Source organism: Panicum virgatum, chromosome 8N (genome assembly GCF_016808335.1).
Source record: "Panicum virgatum strain AP13 chromosome 8N, P.virgatum_v5, whole genome shotgun sequence".
NCBI lineage: Eukaryota > Viridiplantae > Streptophyta > Magnoliopsida > Poales > Poaceae > Panicum > Panicum virgatum.
Window position 1 is genome coordinate 12,775,549 of NC_053152.1, and position 26,260 is coordinate 12,801,808.

Here is a 26,260-nt window from a genome sequence, read left to right on the forward strand (position 1 = left end):
CCGGGCGGCAGCTGTGGCGTCCACTCCTAGATCGAGGGCGCTAGCGGCGACGGAAGGTGGGTTTCTTGGTTTGCGCCACAAAACCAAGGAGGCGGACGGCAGTTGAAGATGCCAAGTCGTGGAGGCACGGGCGTCGGTCTCGGGACTGGCGGAGACGACGGGCGTCGACGGCGTCTAGGGCCTCGCTGCGGGCGAGGAGGTGACGTGCGTCGGGCGGCGTCTAGGGTCGTCAGAAGGCCGAGGCGGGAACGGCGTCTAGGGCCACGGCGTGGAGGCGGGAATCTTCCCGCGCGTGAGGAGTTTTGGCGGTTTTCTCAAAACCGGCCATCTACCCGGGTTTCGCGGACCCTCCAAAACCGCGGACCGGTACTTCGTCGATGTGGCGGCATCGCAGCAAAGACTTCGAGTCGAAGAAAGAAGCTCCGCCGTCGATTGAGGGTGTATAGCGGGCTGCTGCAGACCCGACCGGTCTGACCGGTCCCCTGGACCGGTCTGACCGGTCTGGCCGCAGCAGCCGGGTATAAATACCCCCCACCAGCCCGTGGCTGGGAGAGTCTCTTGAATCTTTTGTTTTCTCTGGGTTTTTCCTTCTTCCTGCCCCTGTTCTAGGTTAGGGCCAAGGACTCCAACGCAAAGAGAGTTTAGATTATAGCTATTCTCTTCAATCTAGTGGGTGGATGATAGGCGGACGGCTCTAGCTGTTGTATAGGTGAATTCCTCTGAGAATTAATGGATAAAATTTATTTGTGATTCACTTGTGTGTGCTGAGCATCTCGTCCTCCCCTTCTCTCTTGCGTTTTGGGTTCAATTCTCATCTTTTGGTGTGTTTCTTGTTTGGAGGAGACCAACCCTTGAATTCGTGGTTTGATGAACTCTTTGTGACGATTCTAATCCTTCTAGCCAAGTGCTAAACCTACTGGAATCGAGAGTTCTCACGAATTGGCGATTTCGTGTTCTTGAGAAAACCCCAATCCTCTTTGATCTTTCCTTGATTTCTCTTGATCCGTGAATCTTTTGGGTGAGATCTTTTGGAGGTATGTTCACGGAGTAGTAACGAAGCTTTCCACCAAGTTTGGTTGGATTTGGACTTCGTTTGCTCGAGATTTGAGATTTGGAGCTTTGTTGGCGGGCTGTCTGGGAGAGACCGGTCTGACCGGTCTGTGCAACCGGTCTGACCGGTCTGCAGTTTGAATTTCCCAGCCCGACCGGTCAGACCGGTCCAGTACACCGGTCAGACCGGTCTGTGTGTGCTGTGCTGCGATTTGTGAAGTTTCTCTCGCCTTTGCTTCCGCGCTGCGACCTAGATCTTTTGCTTCGAGATAGCTTGTCTATAGCTATTCTCGCTGACCTAGGTTCGAGGGCTTGCGGTGATTTTGGGACAGAGGCCGACGTTTCAGATTTCGGAAGAAATTTTAATCGGCTCCCATTCACCCCCCCTCTGGTCGCCAGTTTCGGTCCCTCAAAAGTATACGTATGCAGGGGCAAAGCCAAGTGGAAGCCATAATATAGCCCCCCCCCCCTCCCCCCGGTTTAGCAAAAGTAATGGTGATTTAAGAGTATATTTATAGTCATGAGCTAATAACACTCTTTTTAATCTAGCATTTATGTAGTTGTTCATTATCAATGGACAATTTGGCCCCAACTTGTTAAACTTTGCTACTCGAGGCCCAAATCACTATAGTTTAAATTTTCACTACACTTGCTTATGTTGCATGCATGGGGCCGGGCTTGATATATAGACATATGGGGGGGCATCATCAGCGATGAGCAATTGAGCATATAGTAGAGCATGGGAACATTTTAGGCATATATATACTTGCCGATCGATTAGAGTGATTTGGACCCCGCATAATGGTACATTTAACAAGTTTAAGAGCCATAAAGATATTTTAAAATTTTAAGAACCTAAATGGTAGAAAAAGATGAGTGTAAGAACCTCCAATGCATTTTACTGTATATCAAGTATTGAAGGGAGAGAATAAAGATGCATCCCACAACTCGAATCCCTGCACAGCTACAAAAAGTAGCATTAGTACCGGGCGGCTGACGCTGTTAGTACCGGCTGGCCACCATTCAGTACCGGGTGGTGTTAAAAACCGGTACTAAATGGCTGGGGGCCCGGGAGCCATTTAGTACCGGAACATAATACCAACCGATACTAAATGAAAACCGGTACTAAATGGCCCCGGGGGGCACCGTACTGTAGAACCGATACTAAATTGGCATTAGTACCAGGTCTAAAGCAACCGGTACTAATTGGAGGTGGACGAATGTCTCTTTTTCTTGTAGTGCTGAGAACGAAGGAGAAATTAAACAATCTGCAAGATCAGAGATGTTTACCGGTTGATACAATCTACCTTGTGTGTACCTATTTCTAAAGCACGTAACATTTCTATCTAATTTTTTGTTTGGGCGGTCTTGTGTCAGTGATAAGTGGGTCTTAGTCCATCCTGTATGCGAGTCGGACCAGTTCTCCGTTCACAACTCGATCACGTAGATCCCTACAAATTAACACATATATAACTATATGTATCTGATACTTATATCAACTTTGTCTATAGCAACGCATGAGCATATTTACCTAGTCCAATAGAAATTATGTACGGTAAGTTTATACAATAATGCAATTGATTTTCTGCGATTTTCTACGTACGTAACGTACCCATCTCATCTGCATATATTTGCAGATGCTGGCGACTCAAACAACAGAAGACTTGTCGTGCCAAACCAAGTAGTACTAGTACTATTTTGATCCGGAAGCTGGCCGGTTGCAGGCTGACGCAGTCCTCTCTGGTTTTGCTTGCTTCGTCGTACGTACGACGCCGCAGTCTGTTTTTTCAGGTTTTGTGAATACATACAAGTAGAGATAAATTCCTTGACCAACCGGAATACATACAAATAGAGATAAATTCCTTGACCAACCCCTGACGGATTGTTCGATGCTGAAACATGAAGACAGCGACGACGCTCTCGCTCAAGTCTTGGTGGTGTAGTCGGACATGGTTTTCACCTCAATTGGAAGCACTCCTCCCATATTTTCAGGTGTCTGAAATTTTGAATTGTTTCATTCGACATATTCAGTGTTCAGTTGTTGCAGATGTTATTCTCTGATGTTACAGACATTGTTCTCCGATGTTGAAAATTTATTTGCTTTTGGATCGGTGTCGTAGATTAACAAAACATGAAACAAAGTGTTACAACTCCAGCGTTAATGCTGCATACATTTTTTATTCAAAACCATGAACTCCAAATTATTCAATTTTCACGCACCTGAAATAGTAATTTGAGTCTCCCGTTGGAGATCACAAGCACATTTTAAAATGAAAGGAGTAGGGGAAGTCAGCGAGGAAGTGACCACTTGCTCTGTAGACATTTGGAGCAAGGTATTTGCTAGGGAAATTAAAAATGCTGCGAGATACAGGAGCTATATTCAATTTCCTGTCCTATTTGGTGTTTGCAACATTTTCAAAGTTCAGCACAAATAAAACATTTTCCTGCCGTCTGAGAGCTTAAATTCAAATGAGTTATCTGTACACCAACAACCATTCCTTGAATAGGAACCTGTCTTCCTAATTTTCTGTACCCTCCAAACACTGCATGCATTCCTAGCTCCTACCAGGCCTACGTGTATACTATACTTACATTGAGGGACAGAAAAAAAAATTACATTTGCTCTGGATGCCGCATATTTACAATCGATCAATAAGGTGCTCCGTTTAACCTCCATCAGCTTAAATTTGTGAACTAAGCTCGATCTGTCAGTCAGTGCCTCCCTCAGCTCCGTAACTTCTTCTATCTCACGAACCTCTCGAGGTCGATGACCATGACGGTGACGTCGTCCCTGCTCCCCCTGCGCCGCGCCATGTCCACGAGCTCCACGCAGGAGCGCGCCACGGACGACGTCGCCGCCGCGTTGCGGCTCCTCGAGACGACGTCGACGGCCTCCTGGTTGCTCACCTTGTCCCAGAGTCCGTCGGACGCGACGACGAGGAACTCGCAGCCGGCGCGCAGGGGCACCCTGGCGACCGCCGGCTCGGCGAGCACCCACCGCTTCAGGCCGGAGTCGCCGAACGCCCGCGACACGGCCAGGCTGCCCTGCACCCGCCACACGCCGCTGCCGCTGCGGCTCACGAAGCCGCCGCCGCGCTCGATGCGCGCCCTCTCGCCCTCCGCCGCGCACGTGTGGTCCGCCGTCAGCGCGGCCGCCACGCCGCCGCCGCGGCTCAGCACCGCGCGGCAGTCGCCCAGGTGCGCCACGTACAGGTCGCTGCCCCTCACCAGCGCCGTCGCCGCGCACGCGCCGCCGGCGCTCGCACCCTGCTGCGTCCAAAAGATCAAACCAGACGTTAATTATAATCTCAAAAAATCATTCTTTTTCATTTTAAAAAATCATTCTTTTTTTTTTCGGGCAACGCTAGGGAAATACGTGTTCGATCGACCGCTCGTCGCGATCAGATAGGCATAAAAAAAACATGTGGGAACAACGAACAAAAGAGACCCTTTTGACGCGTTCAACGGCGGGAAAAAGTGGGTAGACCCGGTAAACGGATGAAGGAACCGGCAACGTGCAATACGAGTCACTGTCGTGGTACGCACACGCACCTGATGTTGTGCGAGGAGCTCGCTGTCGGTGGCCAAGTAGGCGGCTCTGATCGCGGCCGAGACGGCGTCGTCATCCTCCTCCGCCGCCGACGGTGCTTCGTCGCGGGCCTCCGAACCCGCGGCGAGCACCGCGGAGACGACGTTCTCGCCGAGGCGCTGGGAGACGAAGTCCACGGCCCCGCGGCCACCATGCCCGTCGAAGACACCGTAGAATGCCTGCGGTAACAAGTTGGGAAAATGTTTATTATTGCTACTTAAGTGCTTGCACTGGTGTCGTAACTCGGTCAAAAGTCAATACGCATCGAGATTAATCTATGTGCCTAATTAATGTAGTAATGTTCCGATCAGAACATCATCAGTAAACAAGTAAACAAATGATCGCTTTACATTTCTTTATGCGTTTAAGGTTTAGGGTTGCGAAAACTGAAAGCAACTCAATGCTCGAGAATTCATTATGAGGTTTCCAAAAAGAAAAGAAAAAATGAACCTTACCAGCTGGGAATCACCACCATTTTTGTGAGTGACCACCGAGTAGGCGTCCTCCATGGAATGCCTCGGCCCAGCCCGACTGGCCACCCAGAACCCCTCGCCCTCCACCACCACGTCGGCCTCCGTGGCCGCCGCCGCGGCCGCGCCCCAGCCGGCGGCCAGCTCGCCGGCGTCATCCGCCACCGGTATGACGAGCCTCGAGGGCCGCCCCCTCGCCGACCACGCGGACGTCTTCTTCCTCTTGCTCTCGGCCTGCTGCGGCTGCTGATCCACCACCCCGGCCACACTGACGCCGGCGGCGGCGTCGCACACCTCCGCCGGACGAGCAACCACGGGCGGCTGCGGCTGCGGCGGCGCGAGCGCGGCCAGGAGCTTCTTCCTGCGCAGCGGCAGCGGCGCGGCGGCTATCAGGCCCACGGGAGGAGACACCGCCGCCGCCGACGAAGACGACGCGGCCATGGCGACGGCCTTGCGAAGCTCGCGCACGAGGCGCGCGAAGGCGGCGACGACCGAGCAGAAGAAGCGGACGGTGCTGTACGGCATCATCGATCACCGGAAACGCCGCCTGCCGGAGAGCACACAGGATGTGAGGCTAGATGGTCAAACTGGTTTGCAGCTGATCGATTGTGGAATGTGAGACGATGAGAGGCAGCAGCTGGAGTTTCTCGTGGTTTTATACGGAGAAGATGGGGGTGCGAGTGCGACGAGGAGGAGGAAGGGAGGAGGATAAGCTAGCTGGGTCACTGACGCTGACCGGTCAATGCAGTGACCAGATCATTTGGGCTGTGTTTTTAATATTGCTACCGGGGATCTTCGTTTACTTAATCCGGACGGCCCGGACGACCTGTTGCCTGTACCGTGCCGGGTCATAAGTATCTGACCAATCGGAGAAGTACACGTGGATATCTTTGTGAGGTAGCAGCAGCAGTAATAAAAATAATAATAATAATAATAATAATAATAATAATAATAATAATAATAATAATAATAATAATAATAAAAGAGGATTGTTAACATGCATTTTTTATTGAAGAAAAGAAGAAAATATACACTTTAAAACAAGATATTAACTATTTTTCAATGCTTTTTCTTAATTTAGTAAATACACAAGGTTAATTTTGAAATATGCATTATATGTGATAAGTTGGAAGTACAACTTGGAAAAAAATATACACTTTAAAATAACTATTGCAAAATCAATGATCAACTGAACTTCCACGGCAACATTCATCATCAAGGTTGGAGTGCATTTTCCCCTAAAACATCAGCTCATGCCTATCATCACAAAATTACGTGTAAAAAACTCCCACAGTAGGACAACATCAGGGCGTTAAGTTGAGGCATGCATGCGTCCAATTTTTTTTAAATGTCGGATGCCCTAATGCTAGTCTTACCGAAGTATCATTGCTTCCCACTTAAATATTAATCTATATAAGGAATGTTAACACTCTTCTTTTTGTTACTACAGTACCCAGTTTCTACCGAGGCAAACAAGGGCTTTACCTAAGTTTCGACAGTCTCACTCAAATTTGTAGCTCGTTCAGAATTCATATACATTAAAAACAATGTTGAGTTACACATATACATTAAAAAGAATGTTGAGACTGCAAGGAGACAAATAATGTAGGAGTACAATATACAGGTCTCAGAAAAATAAAAACACATACCAGCCGGAAACGGTAAGGAAAGAAAGGTTCAATTTAGGCAAGGAAAAAGTCTTGTCGGTTGGTTGGGCCTGTAGGGACTGTGTAAAGCCGTACCAACTCGATCAAACCCAGCAGCTGTTTGGATTTACTTCTGGTTTAATTTACTTCTGGTTTAAGACAAGGACGGCAGATAAAAGAATGTACATATATGATCGTTGCTCCTCTGTGATCACGTATACAACAGTACAGAGCTAGTGGTCGTATTCTAGAAGAAGTAACAATATTAACTGCCATTAATATATATATATATATATATATATATATATATATATATATATATATATATATATATATATATATATATATAGCATGGGGGAGAGGGGGGGGGAGGTGTTCTAGATGGGAGGTTTGTTTTGCGTTCAAATAATCTCTATAACCTATTTTTTGTTCACAAGACATGTAGTATAAAAGAAATATTTTGTTTTATACAGTACTACCTTCTTTCTAAATTATATATTGTTTTGGCTTTTCTAGATATATAGTATGTGCTATGCACATAGATAGACACTATGTCTGTAAACATAGGAATGACAATGTATATAGAAAAGTTAAAACAACCTATAATTGAAAATAAAGAAAGTACATATGGGGATTTTCTAAATTTATTGCCAAATAAATGTAGTAAATTCTGTTCTAAAATAGGGCCACAATTGTATTGAACTTGGTAAGAATTACATTGCTATATTTTAGAAGTCCCTGGAATTACAAAAGCAATAAAACTAGACCCTCTTTGTCACCTTCCGTGATAGTTGAACAAAGCAAACATCGAAATTGGAGTCAAAAACAATTTCTCCCATTTTGGATGGACTCGCTCATAGATAAGCACGTACACAAATTAATTGCTCGAGTGCCCATTAAGGGTAGTTGAGTACCCAGATTCGAGTCCCCGACTCAGCAAGATACTCGCATTTTCCTAAATTAGCTTATTAAAGGAATGAACGGTGCTTTGCTTTCGACGGTTGACGTCGATCTTAAGAATTTTGTTTTCTTAGATAAATGATAAACCGGCCTACTACATCCATATGGTGGATATATTATATATAGTATATACCACCAGTCAACAATGTGGTTAAAACAAATTATTTGTGTTTTACCCTTATCCAACCCTGGTCAGGTACAAGTTGTAGCAGCGACTGGAACAGCACAAGACTTGTCTCTGTCCCGACAGGCGGCAGAAGTAGTAGCGGTATTTGATTGGGAGAAATGCCGGCTGGCCGGCCGGCTGGCTGACGCAGTCTCGCTCTCTCGCTCGTCGCATTGCCTGCTTCGTACGACGCCGTCTGCGTTGCGATTGCGACAGGCTGCGCTGCCTTTTCATCCAGGCTACGCTACGCCTACGCATGTCATGTGAAAAATTCAAAAGTCGCAACCGACTGGCCCAGTCGCTGACGAATTGCGTCACGTGCGCCGCTGCGTGCGTGCAAGGATGGCCGGGGAAGATGCTGAAAGCCTGAAAAGCTCAAGACAAGGGCGTGCGTGTTCGTCTGTTTCTTACTAGTTCAAGTTCTGGTTCAAGCTCTGTTGAAGTCCAACTGAGTGGGGGTTCGAGGATTCTGAATTTTGATGAAGTCGTTGGACAGGGTTTTGGGCACTCCAGTTTGTGTTGTTCTGAAATCGTTAACACATTTCCGTAATTTTCTTTCACACTGCTACACCCACCGACAAGGTGCCTTCTTGGATGAGCAGGTTTTCTTGGGTTTGTTTCCAAATCAACACTGAATTGCGAGGATCCAAATCAACACTGACTGGTTTATGTGCCAGCTCGTCCTGCCCATCCCTGAATGAGAACCCCTTGTGTGCATTCCACTTTCAATTTTCATGTATTGGTATCCAGCATTGCCTTGCTCCGTTTCAGCAAAAATTCAACAGAAGAGGACTTTGTTGAACATGCCACAAACTTTTACCTCATTGCATAAGTTCGGTCGAACTTTTTTTTTAAGTATACAAGGTTAAATTAAAAAAGGGAGGCAAGAAAATAACCATTGCCGTCGACAGGCAGCCATATTTCATATCTTTACCACCACCAAATTATGTACGAATGTGCGGTACCAACAGCAAGGATGTTCACAATTAACAATCACACCTGCGAATGTTTGAATGGTTTGGACCTTCAGCACTTTCAGTCTTTCAGGCATGCGGCAGCCCTAACCTGTTCCAGATCAGGACCTAAACCTGTTCCAGATGATCTCATACACCACTCGGACGAAGCTCTTTGACGACTCATCCTCAGGCAACTGCAGGAGCTTTGCGATTCGTGCGTACGAGATCTGGGTCTTGGGGGAAGAATCCTGGGGTATATCTGTCTGAGGAGTATTGTGGAGCTTCGGGTTTGACAGCGCCCACTGCATAGCCCATATGGCAAGCGGGCGCATGTAGCACAGGGACCGGTACTCGTCGTCATTGTTCCAAGCTTCAGGAGTTTGGAATGAGTATCTGAGGAATTCAAATTGTCAGATTTAATTGACGACATAATTGAGGATACATTAGATAATTCTATATCGTCATAATATTATTCTCTACTGCGCTAAGTAATATTACATATGACAACTTTCGTGATACTTTCAGTACACAGAAACACAAGTAAACTGCCGTGTTTGTGAACATCTAGCAATGTGTATATGTGAAGAATATAACTATCTTGGTTGCAGAACTAATTATGAGAAAAATACATGGTAACTTTTTTTCTAGTTATATATGAGGAATAAACATTTCTAATCTCTATCTTGTATGTGATTTCTCAGTGGAGGCATTAACTGTTACCAACATGGCTAACTAAAAGAATAGAAGAGCAGCTGACAAGACATAGCCATTAGCAAGAACAGATAGTTTCCACCTTTGTCAGTAAATTTGTTCAGAAGCAATGTAGGATCAACCTTCCAATCCCAAAAGTTTGTGCATTTTCATAACAAGGTTCATGAATTATATTTAATAGCTAGGTTCAGACTTCAGATAATGTTTTCCTTTTTGAATCTCAGATATTATGCCACATCATCAAACACAAAGCAAGCAAAACAAGTTTCAAAACTCACCCAAGTCCTTCTGGAGACCAGGCAGCATGATAGATCCCTTCAGCTGTTTTAAACCCCTGCTTTACCATGCCTTCTTGAATCATAGTCGCAGCTAATGCATATGTCACACCTGGCCATATCTCCCTAGACTGCATTGCAGACATGTCCAGTGTGCCATCTGGCCACATCCCATTCATTGCTCCTCTTGTACCATCCTTAAACTTCATCACATTGAAAGAATATATCCTTTCTAATGCACTTTGTGCCTTATCCTTGTCGACAATTGGGAAGAGACCACAGGCGTTGGCATACCTGGAAAAAGTCAACTGATGAGTTCATTAAAGAATAGGGTACGTCTAGCTTAACTGCATTAGGCTGCTTGATTTAGAAACACCATGGAAGCAACATGAACACTTCTGTGATAGAAAACCAGCTTGGAAGTATGACTGTTGTGCACATATTTTGATTTTTGAGTTCATACCTACTATTCTACTTCTGGAACCCATTACCCAAATGCCAAACTGGTACATCATAAGCAGTCTGTTACTGTGTGCTTTATTCTACTTAAATATTTCTGTTCATTAATGCTTATGTACATGATAATCACAAAAGAACTATTTGGATTTCATGGCAGGAGCAGAGAGTTTTAATCATATACATTGCAAATGCTACTGGCAATGATAAAAGGGAGCTGATTTTCCATATTGGTTTATGCAAATTTACACAAACCCACAAGAGTAAGGAATGGAAGCGCGGGCCTGGTGGAGCGGTAGAGCCTACCGTCTGTAACCAGAAGGTCCCGGGTTCGAATCCCAGCCTCTGCACATTTGTGCGAGAAAAGCTTGGTGCTTTAAACAACCCTTCCCCAGACCACGCGCAGTGCGGGAAGCCTACGACACTGGGTACACCCCCCAAGAGTAAGGAATAGAGCACAAAAATGCATTTCTCAGAAAATTGTGGACGAAACCAAATACATGTTATGTGTAGTCATGTATCGATTTCAACACAAGTGGGAAATCACATTATCATAAATCATATTAATCCCAGAAGTAACTAACCAAATAAGTATTGTGCTGTGTGTAGTCAGTTATTCAGTTATGCCATGTAATTTTTAAAAGGAAAAATTTGCATCTATTTGTTCAGTTAGATATCATATCGAAACTAAAACGGAATTGATAAAGCTTGATGTTAACAGATTGGTGATATATACCATTGTCCAGCCAATTGATCTGCTTGGATAGATGTGCTCATTTTGTTGTCACCATCATCATAATTGAAGTAAGAACCATTCCATAACTTGCTATAGACAGCCTTGGCCTTCTCATATTTGTCCCAAAAAAGCTTTTCAGAAGCTTTGTCACCAACTTCCCGTGCTAGGGCTGATGCAGCCTGAAGAGCAGCCACCCAAAGACCACCGCAGTACGCACTTATACCAGCCATCGACCACACATCATATGTTTGATCTGGGAAATCCTCATTTTCAATCATCCCATCTTTATCCTTGTCAAATTGCTCCATATATGCCATTGCCATATAAACTGATGGCCAAACAGCTCGGGCAAAGGATTTATCCCCTGTGGCCACAACATCTCTATAAACTTGCAGCACAAACTTTGGATTCAAATCCTTCCAGCGATCAGTATTGTAGAGTGTATATGCATTCACTTTGAACCACGGGTCATATAATCCAAGATCATGAGGAACGGCACCAAGAACTTTTCTTGCAGCCCATTTCCCATCATGCAAGATCCTGAGCTTTTCAGGATCATGCATCATGACAGCAGCAGCAAAGTCTCTCTGAACACTAAGTTGAAGTTTTGGAAACAACATGACAAGTGAAAATGATGCATAAAAGTGGACATCATATGTGTTCCACATGTAATACTCAATGCCCTCAAGGTACAGAAATTGGCCAATGTTCTCTTCGCCATGAAGCAAAGTTGTTCCTATAGCAGAATTCGACGCAATAGATGCATGCATCCTCTCAAGTACTGATGCCATTCTATTAAGAATGTCAGAAGCAGTATTATTCTGTTGGACCATCTCATTGACATCATCATCGTTCAACATGTCAAGAGAAAATTTTTTACCACCAATTCCTGTCAAGCTTTGAATTGGTGGCAATCCATCTAAAAAGATATCTGTGTTAATTCTCAAAAAAGCTAGTTGACTCAGCTAGAAATAATATATGTACCTGTCCATATAGTTCCTCCAGCATTAAGATAATATAGCTCATTGAAAAGTGTAACTGGATACCTGTTGAAGATAGCTCAAGCAATAAATCAGTGCTTAGTAGCCCCACATAAAGTCTACTATGTAGAAAATCATAGAGGCTAGAACATACCATGCAGGGAACCTCGTGTCTTGCAAAATAGGATCCTGCCACTCCTTAATCAGCCTCTCCCAGGAAGTATGTTCTAATAGTTATTAAATATACAGATGAAGTCAGCAGCAACTACTTACAAGAACAAAAATGATTAAACAAGAAAGGAGTCAAATTCAGGATCTTTCCCGTTCATGTACAAGGACCTCACCAGTGATGTCAGCACAATATAATTCTGTAATTTCATGGGTGTACAACATAAAACATGAAACATCCTAAAACTAGTGATGATCTGCGCTACAATTATGAGCTAAGGATGTTCAGCCTTTTCTATAGAAGCTGTTGGAATATCCATCAAGTGGTGAGTAGATGGCATATTTTTTAAATTTTTTTGCTCTACATGGGATCCAATCAGAAGGAATTCCCCCTTGAACAGTTCAGTCTCCTACCAGCAACAAAGGTACATGGTCTGAGTACCTGACCATATAGGATAAAGTTAATTGAAAGATGCTACCAGTTGCTAGTTCATAACAAAGCTTGAACAATAAAATGCTATTTAAATTCTTTTCATATACAATTAGTCAAATAATTGGTACTATTCCACAGTTATAAAGTAGCTGGTGAAATGTCATTAAGACCCTAAACTAGCCAGTCGTTACAATATTTCAGAAACATAGTGACTTCATGCTAAGTTTTGCCCTTTTTTATTGTACAGTTTAAACTGAAGAGCAAAAGCAGTATATTCAATAGAATGTTCTAGTGAGGAATTGGACTATACCAAGAACGGCATCACGAGCAAGGCTTGCTGCTGCATCAACATCTGTCCCATAAAACTTGGTGTAACGCCTGCAAAACATAGAATGCAGATTCAGTTGCTTTACTCTTTTATTCATTTATGGAAAAAAAATTACTGCTGCCCAAACCTATGATATGTTTTCCCACTGGAGAACTTTACTTCAGGACAAGCCCATGCAAGTGAAAATGAAACATCCTGGGTTGCCTTGGGAGCAATCTTAAGAGAAGCGGCAATAGCTGCCCCAATTGACGATCCTGGCTTGGAGCACATTGGAGTTTTTATAGGATCAAGATGATCAAAAGATCCATGCTGCCATGATGGAAAGGAAGTTGTCAGCTTTTTACATACCACAACTATATTTTCCGGGGATCAAATTGGTTTAAGTCATAGAATAGTTGAAAATAAACTGAAGCAATATTCGCATGCTAGAGTAGACCTGAGTTAAATCTAAAGCAGGGTATTTGACTTCATTTTAATCAGAATACAGACAAGCATAAAGCTAAAGATAAGACGAGATTTTCTGTATTGGAAAATGAAATATCTTTGCATCAAAATTTTTGCTACATCTCATTAGTCAAGATTGCAATCATTACAGTTGTGCGCAGCATTAAGAAAACACCTATTCAACAAGTTCACTGCCTGAGAAACAACTTCCATGCAGTTCACTCTGAGCGTTCAAACTTTTTTTTCTTTTTTTGAAGGTAGCCAGGAGCACTGGCCTGTCATGTAAGATTTTGGGCATCCACGTTGATCAGACTCAGATGAGACTGCCTGAGGAGTCTCAGGACGCGTCATACCGAGGCTTACGCACACCGCCACACACACCAGCACACGCACACACCTCAGTACCCAGGTGCGGGACGGGGTTCGAACCCCCGCTGGCAAGCTCCCATCCTCAGGGAGTTACCACTGGACCAGAGGCCCATCCGCAGAGCGTTCAAACTGAGCTTCGTAAAAATTAATAAAAACTAATATTGAATATGTGTGCCAAAGTTCCAATGTTTCAGCTTTTCAGCAGGATGGTATTGAGTTGTTTGATCAATTAGATATTCTACAGAACAAGTAAGCTCAAATCTAAAAACTGCAAGGATAGACGTAATGTAAAACTCTATTTCTTCTTAATGCAATGTCATGAAGTTCTACAATGTGTTCAAAGGAAAAAAAGAGACTCGGAATTCAGAAATAGATGGCTTTTGAAAGACTCAGACAGGAATGCACTGCCTGGTATCATCCGCTATCTGGCTTAAGAATCAATCCAACAAGGTAATGCATAATTGTTCCAGGAATGTAAAAATCATTCATTGTACAAATGCGACTAGAGGCTTGTTGTTCTCTTTCGTTATAATAGGAATTGTGTAGGGGTGCTTCCAGCTTCAACCAACCTCTTTCACAGAATTCCACATATCTTTTGCTGTGAATCCATCTGAGCTCCCAGATATTACAAAGTAAGGACATTCAGAGATATGAATATCCTCTTTCTCCTGTGCAGCTATCGCAAAAGTTATAGGTGGTTGACCATCTGCTGTTCTGCTTTCACATATATGCCATTTAAGATATTTAGAAAAGTGATGATGGCCGAGTTCAATTTATATCATTTTATTCGAGACCACACATATCTTAAGATAAATTCAAACTTTTAGTTACCTGTGATGTAACAGTATGCCATGAACGCCATCCTTTTCTCTGTCATCCATTAGGATATATAAAAATGTAAACCCAAGAATTTATTCAAGAAAAGCTGGAAAAAAAAGATAAGCAATCTCTACTTATTGTTTTCTTACATCATACTGGAGTTGGAATGATATCCCGTGATATCAGATTTTCCACCAACAGAGTTCTGAGAATATTTAAACATAAGGCAAAGTGTGAACATTCAGAGAACAGAGAGGCAAACGTGAACCTTCAATAATGATAAAAGCTATTGAACTTTCTACCAAGAAAGTAAAATTCATGATTGGAACTTACAGCCCATGTAAAAAGCAAAGTCACATCAGCAGCTGTATGTCCTGAATTGGTTACCTGAAATTTTTGGACATGGATGCTACATAAACAAAGTTAAGAACAAGTAAAGCAGTAATTGAAAGAACTTCATGAGTGTAGTATTACTGTGAAAGTGAATACTGCAGCTGGATAGCTGCTCTGTTGATAATTGTGTGGAATGATAGGAGATATCTGACGGCATACTATGTTGAGCTCTGGATCAGGTTCTCCTAAAAAGAAAAATAAAAAATCAGACAAATGAACAGCATTTAACCAAAAGAGAACTCTGTAATTACTGTAATACCATCATATACTGTCCAGGCCCTAGGGTAAAGAGCATGATAAGTAGAATGTTGTCCACTCATATTCCAGTCCCAGGATCTAATTCCTGAAATGTCACTTCCTCTGCATTTAAAAAGGTCTAAGGAATTTTTCAAGTAGTCAAAAGAAATCAAAATGTTCTTCTGCGTTATATAGTAAACCCATGGAGTACGCATCAATTGCACTTACTTTGGTAAATCTGGTTTCCCAGGATGCAACACTGTGGAATATTTTCTACCATCTTGGCGGGAAATGAAGGCCTAAAAGGGAAAGAAATTGTACACAATATCAAGGAAGGCAAATCTTGTATTTAAAAGCATCTTATCAGAGTTCTAATCAATTAGCACATGGCTGAATCCAGCAGATAAGAGTTTGAGAAAGCATCAATGCACACCAATTATTCATTAAGTTATAGTTCTTTCCATTTCTTACAAAGAAAAGTATACGATCTGGGCCATCATCATAAGTCAGTACATGTAAGACGCATTACAAAAGGGTATCTCAAATTCCAAGAATCATCAGATAGAAAGAGAACAGATTTAGCGGCCGAAACAATTGTGCAGAAAACTAAAAACTTACTGAAAATTGGTTTGCCAGTACAGGTTTATCCTCACAAGTTGCAGGAAACAATTGCCAACGTTGGAAGTTACCTGTGTAACTTCTTCCAATACTTCCTGCACTACAGTTCCAACAATCAGAAGATACATAAACTTCATCAAACAAATGGGAAAGATTTTTAAAGCATGCACAAAAGATATCCTCCTGGTAAAGAAAGTAAAATAGGTTGAGTCTTAATAGGCTTGTGCAGTAATTTTTTTTACATAAGTGAAACTGTTTTTCTCTCTTTAGCCTAGTAGGACACACGTGCTCCTGCATATTTCAGTGTGGTGATACCCCCAACCCCACCACCAAAAAGGGAAATTGAAATAAGGGTGCCTGATACAGCAAGCTTGATTTACCAGCATAGTGTTTAAGCAAGGTTTTTAAAGCGGTAAGGCGAGGCGAGGCGATGGGGAACCGCTCAGTCGCCTAGGCGGTTAAGGCGTGAGGCGAGGCGACGCCTTAGTTACTTCCTTAACTAGACTTTAACCTAGTAGATTCAGATAGTCACCTGTAAAAGAAAAGGAAAAGGAGAGAACTAGTGGGCCTTAAGGTGAAAAGAAGCCCATTAAATCAGCCCAACAGTCAGCCCAACTCCCCACTACTTATCCTAACCCTAACCTACCGGTTCCCATCCCCACCTCTTCCTCCTCCGACTCCTCCAGCCGCACTGCCACCGCCAGCCAGCCTCTGCCTCCTCCTCACCCGCCGCCGCTACCCACCCCTGCCTCCTCGACCTCCGCCTCCGCCGCCCATCCCGACCTCATCCGTCGACGCCCAACCCTGCCTCCTCCTCCGCCCTGCTTCCTCCAGCCACGACTCTCTCTGTCCGGTGGAGGTCTGTGCCCGCACGATGCAAGACTGGAGGAGAAAGGATTGGAGGCGGCGCGCGCGGCTCCGTCCCTCGACGGCGCAGCTCTGGAACGGCGGCAAGGCGAGGAATGGCAAAGCGACACGGACGCCCAGAGTTTTTTTCCGCCTGGACGCCTAGGCGATGCCTTGAAAACCATGTGTTTAAGATGATAAAGATTTAACTATAAGTAGATTTTGTGTAGTTGCAAGTGAAATAAAAAACAAATCCAATGCACTTATTTGTTCCTCATGGCACTTCAAATACCAAATGTCATAGAAACATGACTAACAAGAAAGGGATTTAGAGGATCTAGCAATATCATTTGCAGTATCAAGCAGCATAGCACCGCAAAGGTAGTGAAAGTATGTTCACTGGATGATATTATCGAAATGTACACTCGACATTTACAGAAAACACAAATTACGCAAAGGGAAGAAGGTATACCCAATGCCACCAAGTGGAACACCCTGACCGGAGTTTGCGATTCGCTTTTTCATAGGATCAATAACAGAAGTCTGTAGGAAACTAACAAAGGTAGCATTTAGATGGTATCCACATGAAATTTGAAAGCATGTGGGACAAATCAGTTTTCCACGTGATAATCTGCTATTCGTAAACATGTGAACTAATCAAACATACTCGTCCTTTTGAAGTTTCTTCAAGGATATGTCGACCAAGACGAAGACCAATACCAGCCTGTAATGATCAAATGAAGATCATGAGTGTGTATGTATGCGTTGTGGTGGTGGGTGGGTGGGATGGGGGCTTGTAGAACAATGATAAGGATCTGTGTAACATAGAAAAGTACCAGCTGTCTCATCTCTTTCCATGTAAGTCTGAATGATGGCAAATTATGTGTAACATGAGTTAGCTTGTGTTTCCAGGTCAACACTGGAAGCTGTCCAGGATAAACCTTTTCCTAAATTCAAAGAATATCCATTAGAACTAAAATATAATGGATGATCCAAAATAACTCGGGTATAGGAAGCTATAGTTTTTTTTTTACATGTGGTTCACAGAAGCATTCAGTTTGTGAGTTAATGAAGGTAACAGGTACCTTGGCGTAAATGATATGGGTTAAATTATCATTCATAGTTGTATGCATAGAATGATCATCAATCAATACAAATTAAATTAAGCATTTTCTACTGAAATGAAACAAAGATTCAGTTGTTAATGGAGAAAACAGTTGAATGATCAGAACATTTATTTTTTTTCTTAAAAAGAATCAATATAAAGGCTATGTTGTTGTTGTATAAAAAGAATCAATATGATGTGATAACAGCTTTCACATGAAAAAAGGAAGGAATAACTAACCTCATCACCATTCACATGAGCAGGTGGACTATTCAGAGACACCCCTTTTGGTTGCTCATCCAGACCATTCTCTACCATGTTTCTTACTTTTTCGGACTAGCCCTATGAAAACAGATTAAAATTCAAGTATGTAACTAATCTCTAGAAATGTATATAAATATTAAAAAAAGCATTGCCTTCTACAAAAAGAAATGGAAGACTTTCAAAAGTATAAATATTAAAAAAAGCATTGCCTTCTACAAAAAGAAATGGAAGACTTTCAAAAGTGATAGCGCATGAAGATTCCCGGAAATTTCAGGTCATGCAAAAAGGAAAACGATGGAAATCTGCTATGAAAATACATCAGGATGGTATGTTCAGAATAGAAACAAGTTACTGATGTTTGAATACTTCATATATATCCAGGAAAATGTGCAGAAGGAACATCAAACAAATATAATATCAAAACAGCAGTGCCATTGTCAAATCGATAAATAGTCAAACTTTAGATCAAAGCACCTAGATAGATTGATATCTAAAAAAATCATCGCAATACTTTGATTTCAATCAGAGAAATACTACTTAGGTATTGTATGCACTGATGCAGTGAAGGTAGACCAAATATTTAACTTTGTAGAAGCAAACAAAATAAAGTGTTACGAGGAAAAAGTAAATGATTTTACATTAGAAAAACACATGAAAAAATTTCAGAAGGTCATAAGGTGTGTTGTGCACCAACCCTAGATCAAATAATTTTGTATAGATGCAACTGGCAGTCTGGCACTATGCAGTGTCTCATCCAGGAAAATTACAAGTAGGAATATAGGGAATCAGCCAGGAGTGTTCAGGAATAAATATTAGCACGCAATCGCAATTAGCTAGAGGTAAATCTCATACTATCATAGAAAAGTCCAACATAAGGAGCATGAATCTACCAGAAGAACGAAAAACAGATATTGTTTACCCAGGTGAACCCTCAGTGTTGACTTTCAGACAGTTGGATTAACATGGCGGACTTTGAATCCCCCATGTATTACTGTCGCGGTATAATAAAAATAACTACCATGTTCATGCTGGTGACATTTGGATTTATTAGTGGAAGGAATGAGAGTTGAGTCGTTGAGAGATACAGCAGAACAAAATAAACAATCCATAAAAGCACGCTATGGCTTCCTACTAATAAGTAGAGAAGGAACCCATCGAAAGGCCAGGTGGATCAAAAGACGGGAGGACGATTGCAACACAACACTCGCGCTTCACTTCAGTTGCCACAGCGGCGGGGTGAGAACGCAGCCGCGGATCCAATCCAACGACACGCAAGGGCGGCTCAAGACAGCGATCCTAGTGACAGAGCAGCGCACGCTAGTATCTCGAATTTCAGCAGCAACGACGGAATGCGAAATTCTGGGTGCGCGAAACACCGATCCCCCGACCAAATCCCATGCGCCGGAGGCGAGAGGGCGGACCCAATCCGTGGAGAACTGCGACAGCCCTCAGGAACAGAACCCAAGCCCCGTATGCCGCGACGAAGAGGAAGAGGAAGGGGGGATCTGGGCGCTCAAACCGGATCCTGAACCGATAGGAGCGCGAATGCAGGGCAGGAGGGGGCCGGGAGTTGGCAATCTGACCTTCTCCTCGGCCGAATCCCCAGCAAGGGAACCGATCGGTCGGTGGGTGTCCCGAGCTTCTTCCTCCGCGCGCGCCGGCGGGAAGCTGACGGAGACAGGCGGGAGCGGGACACGGGGGGAGAGGGGGGGGGGCTGGAACTGGACGTCTGGAAGGACAGTGGACGCGGAAGAAGACGAGGGAGATGAGGCATGGCCTGGCCACCTGGGGCCCACGCGGAGGGAGTCGCCCTCGTGGGGCCCACGGAGAGGGCGTGGGAGGCGTGGCCGCGTGGCCGCACGTGTGAGGTGGAATGGAATGGGAGTTAGCTAACCGCGGGTTATGTGGCGATCTGACGTGTTACGATTATGATTGAGTTGCTAAATATACACCGGTATGAAATAAAGATTACGATTGGTGTATAATATATGAAGCCACGTGTCCTCCGACCGTTCCATTGCTGAGCTTGCTTTTTTTCCCTCCATCTCCATCTCTTCTTGCTTTTTTTTTCTTTTTTTTCCTCTCTTCTTCTAATCTTCCAACGAAGATTTCAGGTAGTAGGAGGGCTGGAGGCTCGTGCACCCTCTAATTAAGGGTTTGTTTGGGAGCACTCCACCCTAAAAAAATCTACTCCACTCCACAAACTCCACTCCACTTATTACTTTCAGTCCACCAAAAATGTTTGGCTATGGACCGAGATAATACGCGACAGGTCGCGCATAAAACCCATCGCAAGACATCCTATCTTGCGCTATCACATTAACTTGAGCTGCTGGGAGTGCATCTTCCCTCCCCTACTGGCATGTGCCCATGCATGATTCTTTTCTTTTTTACATGCAATTTGTTTCAAAAAAATACTTTATCTCCTTCATACGATATCCATTTTAAATACCGATTGCACTGTTGTAATTCTATTCGATGAGACGAACAAAACTAGATCCCACTTGCATATATTTTGAAGATGTTTTGGACTAGTAGCAATTTATGCGTGAAATATAAGTTTCATATTATTGAATAAGTTATTATAATATACATATATAAGTTGCTAATTGTTATACACATAATTTGTCACAAGACAAAAGGTATCATACGCATAAGTTGCCACATATATTATAAAAGTTATCATAAAAATATCAATTATTATATAAGTTGTACAAAAATATAATTTATTATAAATATTAGTTTTCATAAATAGGATATGGCATATATCTAAATTTTCACAAACATAAGATGTCATACACAAAAATATTCACAAACAAGTCGTAAATTCCAATACATACATAAATTGATGTAGAAAGAGAACAAGTCGTCACATAAGTTGCCATAAAAAAGAAGTGTGAGCCACATGAGCAAGTCTGGTTCAAGTCAAGACCGATTACGGATGCGAGATGCGTCTCGAAGCGGAATGCCATAAAGAAATGAAGGGCTGCTTGAGGGAGGTTGCGCGCTGTGTGGGGGGTGTATTTAGGCGCTAGACCGTGGCTATATTCATAAGTTGATACTATATTGTAACAACCCAGCCTATGGGTCACTGTTGGGCCGGACCGGTTTCGGGTGCTGTAGCGCGTACTGTAGCTCTACTGTAGCACGCGAAAAAAATCCCGTTCTGGTAACGGAAGGGCAAGCGAACCAGCTTAAAAGGGCGGTCTCGGGAAGGTAAATAACTCCGGTTATTTAGCAGGTGTGGTTTACTTAACGTGCAGAGTAGATCTTAGTCGTTATCCCGGGCCGGATCGTTACATATATACATACTAGCAACTTATATGTGCATACCATAACAACTTATACATGTATATCATAGCAACTTCTTCTATAAATGCGAAGCTCAATTTATACATAAATTGCTACTATTATAAACGTCTTCAAAATATATGTAAGTGGGATCTAGTTTTGTTTGTCTCCCACGCAGAATACGATGGTGCAATCGGTACTCAAAATAGAGTTCATACGAGAAAGATAAAATATTTTTAATAGACAAACTTTATTTAAAAAAGAGGGAACAAGAGAGCATAAGATACAATAACAGCAGTGTATAGGGGCACATGGAGTTGTTGGGCAATAGGCACAAGTAGGGCTGGAAAAAAAAAGCTCGTTAAGCTGGCTCGGTGGCTCGTTTCAAAATTGCTCCGATTACATTCGTTCTTTTTTTAAAATAAAGATTAGTTGATTTGGAACAAAAGTCAATTTTGGCAGGCTCGGCTCGGCTCGGCTCGTTATGCTCGATTTGAAGTTGCATATCAAACAACACGGGAGACTATAATAAATACGAATATATTGATTTCGAAGAAAGCTCGAAAAAAGTCGAGGCTCGGCTCGATTCCACCCCTAGGCGCAAGGCAGATCAAAGGATCTGGCATATAGGATTTACTGGGCTGCAGAAGCCAGACAAGGGATGGCGGGGTCGTGCGCCCCGTGCTCGCGCGTGAGTGGTCAAGTTTCCAAAAGAGATAGCTGACAATGAAGTTGGTGGGCCGTGAACGTAAAGCAGGCCAGAGGTGGGCCGATACGGTCGTGCGCTCGCGTTGACGCGGCCGATATGGCTCCACTCCACCAGCTGTAGCAGGCCAGCCCAGAGTACAAACCAAGCCCAACTCCACCCTGCAGGCCCAGCGAGCAAGGTACTAGCCCAACTCGCCCCATATTTCATCAGGTCACTTCCATACGGAGCCCACTGGTCAGAGATCACTTCTACCTATGTGAAAGGCACGCCGCCTACCCATCCCCTTACTCGTCGTCCGGTGTCGACTTGCAGGAGCTGTGGCGGTGGTCGGCCGGAGGGGCGGCGGACTGCGGAACCGGTCCGCGGGAGTGGCCTGCGGCGGTGGCCCGCGGAAGCGGCGGCGGCTGGTGGAAGCGGTGGCGGCGGAGGCGGCCGGCCGGAGCGGCAGTGGCCTGCGGGACCAGTCTGTAGTGGCGGGAGCGGCAGGATGGCCACCAGCGTGAGTAGTAGCGGGAGCGGTAACGGCCTGCGGGACCGACCTGCGGCAGTGGTGGCGGCCGGCGGTGGCGGTGGCGGCGGAGGCGGCCGGCGGTAGTGGCGGGCTATGGGAGCATCAGTGGGATGAAAAAGATGAAAGAATGGACCATTATCTGTGTAACCAGTGGTATGGTGGGTAAATTTACTCAACTCCACCGGCTCCAAGAATTGGTGGAGCACCTATTGAGGAGCTCCACAAAAAAAGTGGAGTGGAGCTGTTTTTGGTGGAGTGAAGTGGAGCACCATGGTATGTTTAGACATTTTTTTCATAGAGTGGAGTTGTTTTTGGTGGAGTAGAGTGCTCCCAAACAGACCCTAAATCCGTCCCTGCGTATCAGCGAGAAATGTAAGCTACAAACTTATTAGAGCGCTTCATTTTATTATGTTGCTTGTGGCAGAAACTTTGGGTTCAGTTGTTAAAAAAAATCTTTGGATTCAGGCACTCGGTGTAGCTTAATTAATAAAATAATTTCACTTTATGTGACGTTATTCGTTTGTGTTAACTCGTTGAGGGCGGTGTTCAATCCGTTTATATCATCTTATGAGGACACGAGCTGAGGATTGGAGTGGCCATTATGGTCGCCGTCAAACTAGACCACAGTTGGCTACGGGCACTGCAAACTTAAAAGTAGTAGAATAAGAACGTATCATGTATAAGCACCTAGTCAATAACAACATTAAAGTTACACAAGAAATTTGGCGTATGAAGATTCCTCTCAAAATAAAGATTTTCATGTGGTATGTTAAAAGGGGAATGATCTTAACAAAAGACAATTTAGTTAAGAGAAATTCGAAAATAAGCAAAACTTGTTTTTGTAGTAAACCAGAAACCATCCAACATTTGTTTTTCGAATGTCATTATTCCAAAATTTTATGGCGTGCCGTATATATTGTGTTTGGGATTTCACCACCATAAAGTACCTCTAATTTGTTTAATGGTTGGTCTAAATATGGTAATCATAATCACAATTTAATGTTATTGACAGGGGCTGCTTCTTTGTGTTGGGCAATATGGCTCACAAGGAATGAAACTGTGTTTGGCAAATGCAAACCAAAAACTTTTTTGCATGTTCTTTTTAGAGGGACGCATTGGTTCTGGTTTTAGGCTCTGTTGCAGTACACTGATGACAGAAAAGGATGAGATTGTCAAAGTATACCAGGGTCTAGAGTCAAGATTCATGGAGTTCTTCGCATCCTATGGATGGCCGTTTATTTTACGCATTGGTCAATAATGATGGACCATTATGTGTTTTAAATTTTGTATGCGATGTAATAACTTTAGACTGAAACCCCTTCTATGAAGAGGTTTAAAGCCGAATGTTTTCCATTATCTAAAAAAGTTATCTTAAAATATGAATGGATAGAGTACACAAACATGTACCATCATGCAATGTCTGATGTTTAACAAAAATTTGTGCAAGAGGAAAAAAAAGGAGAAACTTGCACTTGTGCATGATGGTAGATGCTGGTGTGCTCTATCCATTTATATTTTTGGATAAATTTTTGATGTATAGATTTAGATGTAATTAAAGTTGGTAACATGATAACACCCTAAGGACGATAACACTAGGGATGTTCTTGTGGTAGAATAGCTAAGGGCGGGTCTACTTTGAATTGAAGGTATTCAGTTTTCCTTTATGAATCAAAAAATCAAATATTACACAAGATAATGGGCTCCCAAACTCCTATTTTCTAGCAGCTAATGAGCCGGTCTGACCGGCAAGCCAAGCACCTGTGCACCCCCTCGGTCCCTCAATTCCAATCCCCAACCGCAAGATCGCAATCCTGGTAGAAAAGATTTATATTATAACAGAAAAAAACTATAAGATGGATTTATTTTAATAATGAAAACACATGTAAAGGATATTCGAAAGAAACATCCAATTTTATTTATTAAGTTTCAGTATAAATTAAACCAATTAACAATTTAACTAGCAAATAAAACATATGCGATAGAAACTAGCGTAAAGTTTTATAAATTGTCGTTTGAATTGAAAAAGTTATATGAAAGAAACATTTATGTTGGCATTAATCAAACTAAACATTGATTATGAAAACCAGTGCAGAGCTCTAAGTTGCTTTTAATTTGAAAAGCTAGTTCAAATAGACATTAATCAAACTAATTCTAAATTTAATTATGAAACAGAAACTATGGTACAACTACGGTGCAACATGATAGCTTACGCTATAACAAAGGTAAGGTTACAGGAACGAACTAAACGGAGCTAAAACGGTGAAACTGTGAGCGTAAGTAAGCAATAAAACAGATATAAATATTCACAACCAAAAATTGAAATTTTGGGATGTGACAATATAATATTGGTTGGAATAGAACATTGAATGAAATAAGAGAAAGGAAAAACAAAATAAATAAGTCCATCTTTTTTAATTTTATTAGGCAAATGCATTATTACACCACTTACGGGTCTATATGGTCAGTATTTAGGCGTACTCAACAAAACTGTAAGTATCTTGTGGTAAATTCCCACGAGCGAGTATAGGTCACTAAAGCAAATATAAAATGCTAGGGTATCTTATTGAATAACTATGCCATAATGTACAATAAATATGAAGATCTAATGTGATATTGGTCAAATATATGAATGGAAAAAAAACAGAAGAAAACACGTTTTATGTAATGTTGGACCCTTTGGTCATATTCATTTAATAAACACAGAAGTCAAATTCATTTAATAAACATAGAAGTCAAATTCCACAAGTCAAATTCATTTAATAAACATAGAAGTCAAATTCCACACATCAGGCTGATCTGGACTTTGGGTCTATAGTTTTAAATTGCATTGTCATATATATTACTTCTGCACCTCTATTCTCGCAATATATATAACTGCATTTATATGCTACTTTATATAGAAGTTAAATTCCAAAGATCAGGCTGATCTGGACTTTGGTCTATAGTTATAAATTGCATTGTCGTACTTGTGCACCTCTAATCTCACAATATAACTGCGTTCATACACGACTCTAATTTTAGATTTGTAATGTTGGAGCCTTCAGCGGTGAAATAAAATATTCCAGGAAGAAACAAAATGTTCTTACAAAATCAGGGGTATGAGATTTTCTACAAGAATATAATGCCAGATTAGTAGTGTTCTGGTCTAAGAAAAAAAAGTTGAAGTAGTGAAATAAAATGTTCCAATTTTGTTTCACCTTTCATATCATAGAGGGATGAATCAAAACTGTTGGATTGTAATTCAATGGTCACAAAAGTATTGCCCTCAACTACAGCCAAAGTCCGGATCCTAAACTATCGTTTGGTTCATTTTACCCCTCAAACTATGCCCTTTGATTCAAATGATCCCCTAATACAATTTATATTTTTATTTCTCTATGCATAGATGAAGTTTTAAGTTGAAACTTTACAAGATAATGATAGTACACATTATAACACATGTTAGAAAAAATACATCATATTTTTTATCAATATTTTGATAGGTTAGCATATTTAATAGTAAATTAATTAACTTTAATAATAATACATCATAGGTTAGAATATTTATCAATATTTTTTACTCAAAATTATATAAAAATAATGATGAAAAATGACAATAACTTTTTATATGCATTGTGATGTCCACTGTTATCCTGCAAAATTTGAAATTAAATACAGCTTGTGTATGGAGAAACAAAAAAGACAAATTGTATATGGGATAAAATGAGCTAAATGACATAGTTTAGGGGTT

General features: G+C 42.4%; 3 protein-coding genes across 12 annotated transcripts; all 3 read right to left on the bottom strand.

Moving 5' to 3' along the window:
- Positions 1–3,471: 3,471 nt before the first annotated feature.
- On the bottom strand, positions 3,472–4,347 carry LOC120684559 (probable protein phosphatase 2C 74; the record flags this gene model as incomplete). Its single annotated transcript, XM_039966407.1, has 1 exon — positions 3,472–4,347. A coding segment is annotated over one exon (555 nt), but the record flags the coding sequence as incomplete, so codon positions are not given.
- LOC120684558 (probable protein phosphatase 2C 77) lies at positions 3,472–5,721 on the bottom strand. The gene is made up of 2 exons (XM_039966406.1): positions 5,095–5,721; positions 3,472–4,818 (listed from the first exon to the last, which is right to left on the bottom strand). Exons 1-2 carry the CDS (start codon positions 5,635–5,637, stop codon positions 4,390–4,392), a joined length of 972 nt encoding a protein of 323 aa, XP_039822340.1. The 5' UTR covers positions 5,638–5,721; the 3' UTR covers positions 3,472–4,389.
- Positions 5,722–8,678: 2,957 nt separating this feature from the next.
- On the bottom strand, positions 8,679–19,786 carry LOC120686906 (non-lysosomal glucosylceramidase-like). Of its 10 annotated transcripts, none has more exons than XM_039969096.1 (20): positions 19,603–19,755; positions 17,996–18,097; positions 17,487–17,597; positions 17,318–17,374; positions 17,123–17,193; positions 15,805–15,904; positions 15,415–15,485; positions 15,209–15,309; positions 15,031–15,134; positions 14,890–14,943; positions 14,706–14,761; positions 14,569–14,607; positions 14,307–14,454; positions 13,052–13,233; positions 12,907–12,974; positions 12,150–12,222; positions 12,000–12,061; positions 11,016–11,934; positions 9,827–10,117; positions 8,679–9,230 (listed from the first exon to the last, which is right to left on the bottom strand). In XM_039969096.1, the coding sequence occupies exons 2-20, from the start codon at positions 18,071–18,073 to the stop codon at positions 8,957–8,959; spliced, it is 2,859 nt and encodes a 952-aa protein (XP_039825030.1). In that variant the 5' UTR covers positions 18,074–18,097; positions 19,603–19,755; the 3' UTR covers positions 8,679–8,956. The 10 variants fall into 10 exon arrangements, with proteins under 10 accessions (XP_039825030.1, XP_039825031.1, XP_039825037.1 ...); XM_039969097.1 differs by having other exon boundaries at positions 8,686–9,230; positions 14,307–14,451; positions 19,603–19,786; XM_039969103.1 differs by having other exon boundaries at positions 8,686–9,230; positions 14,307–14,451; positions 15,805–15,899; positions 17,123–17,203; positions 19,603–19,765.
- Positions 19,787–26,260: the final 6,474 nt, after the last annotated feature.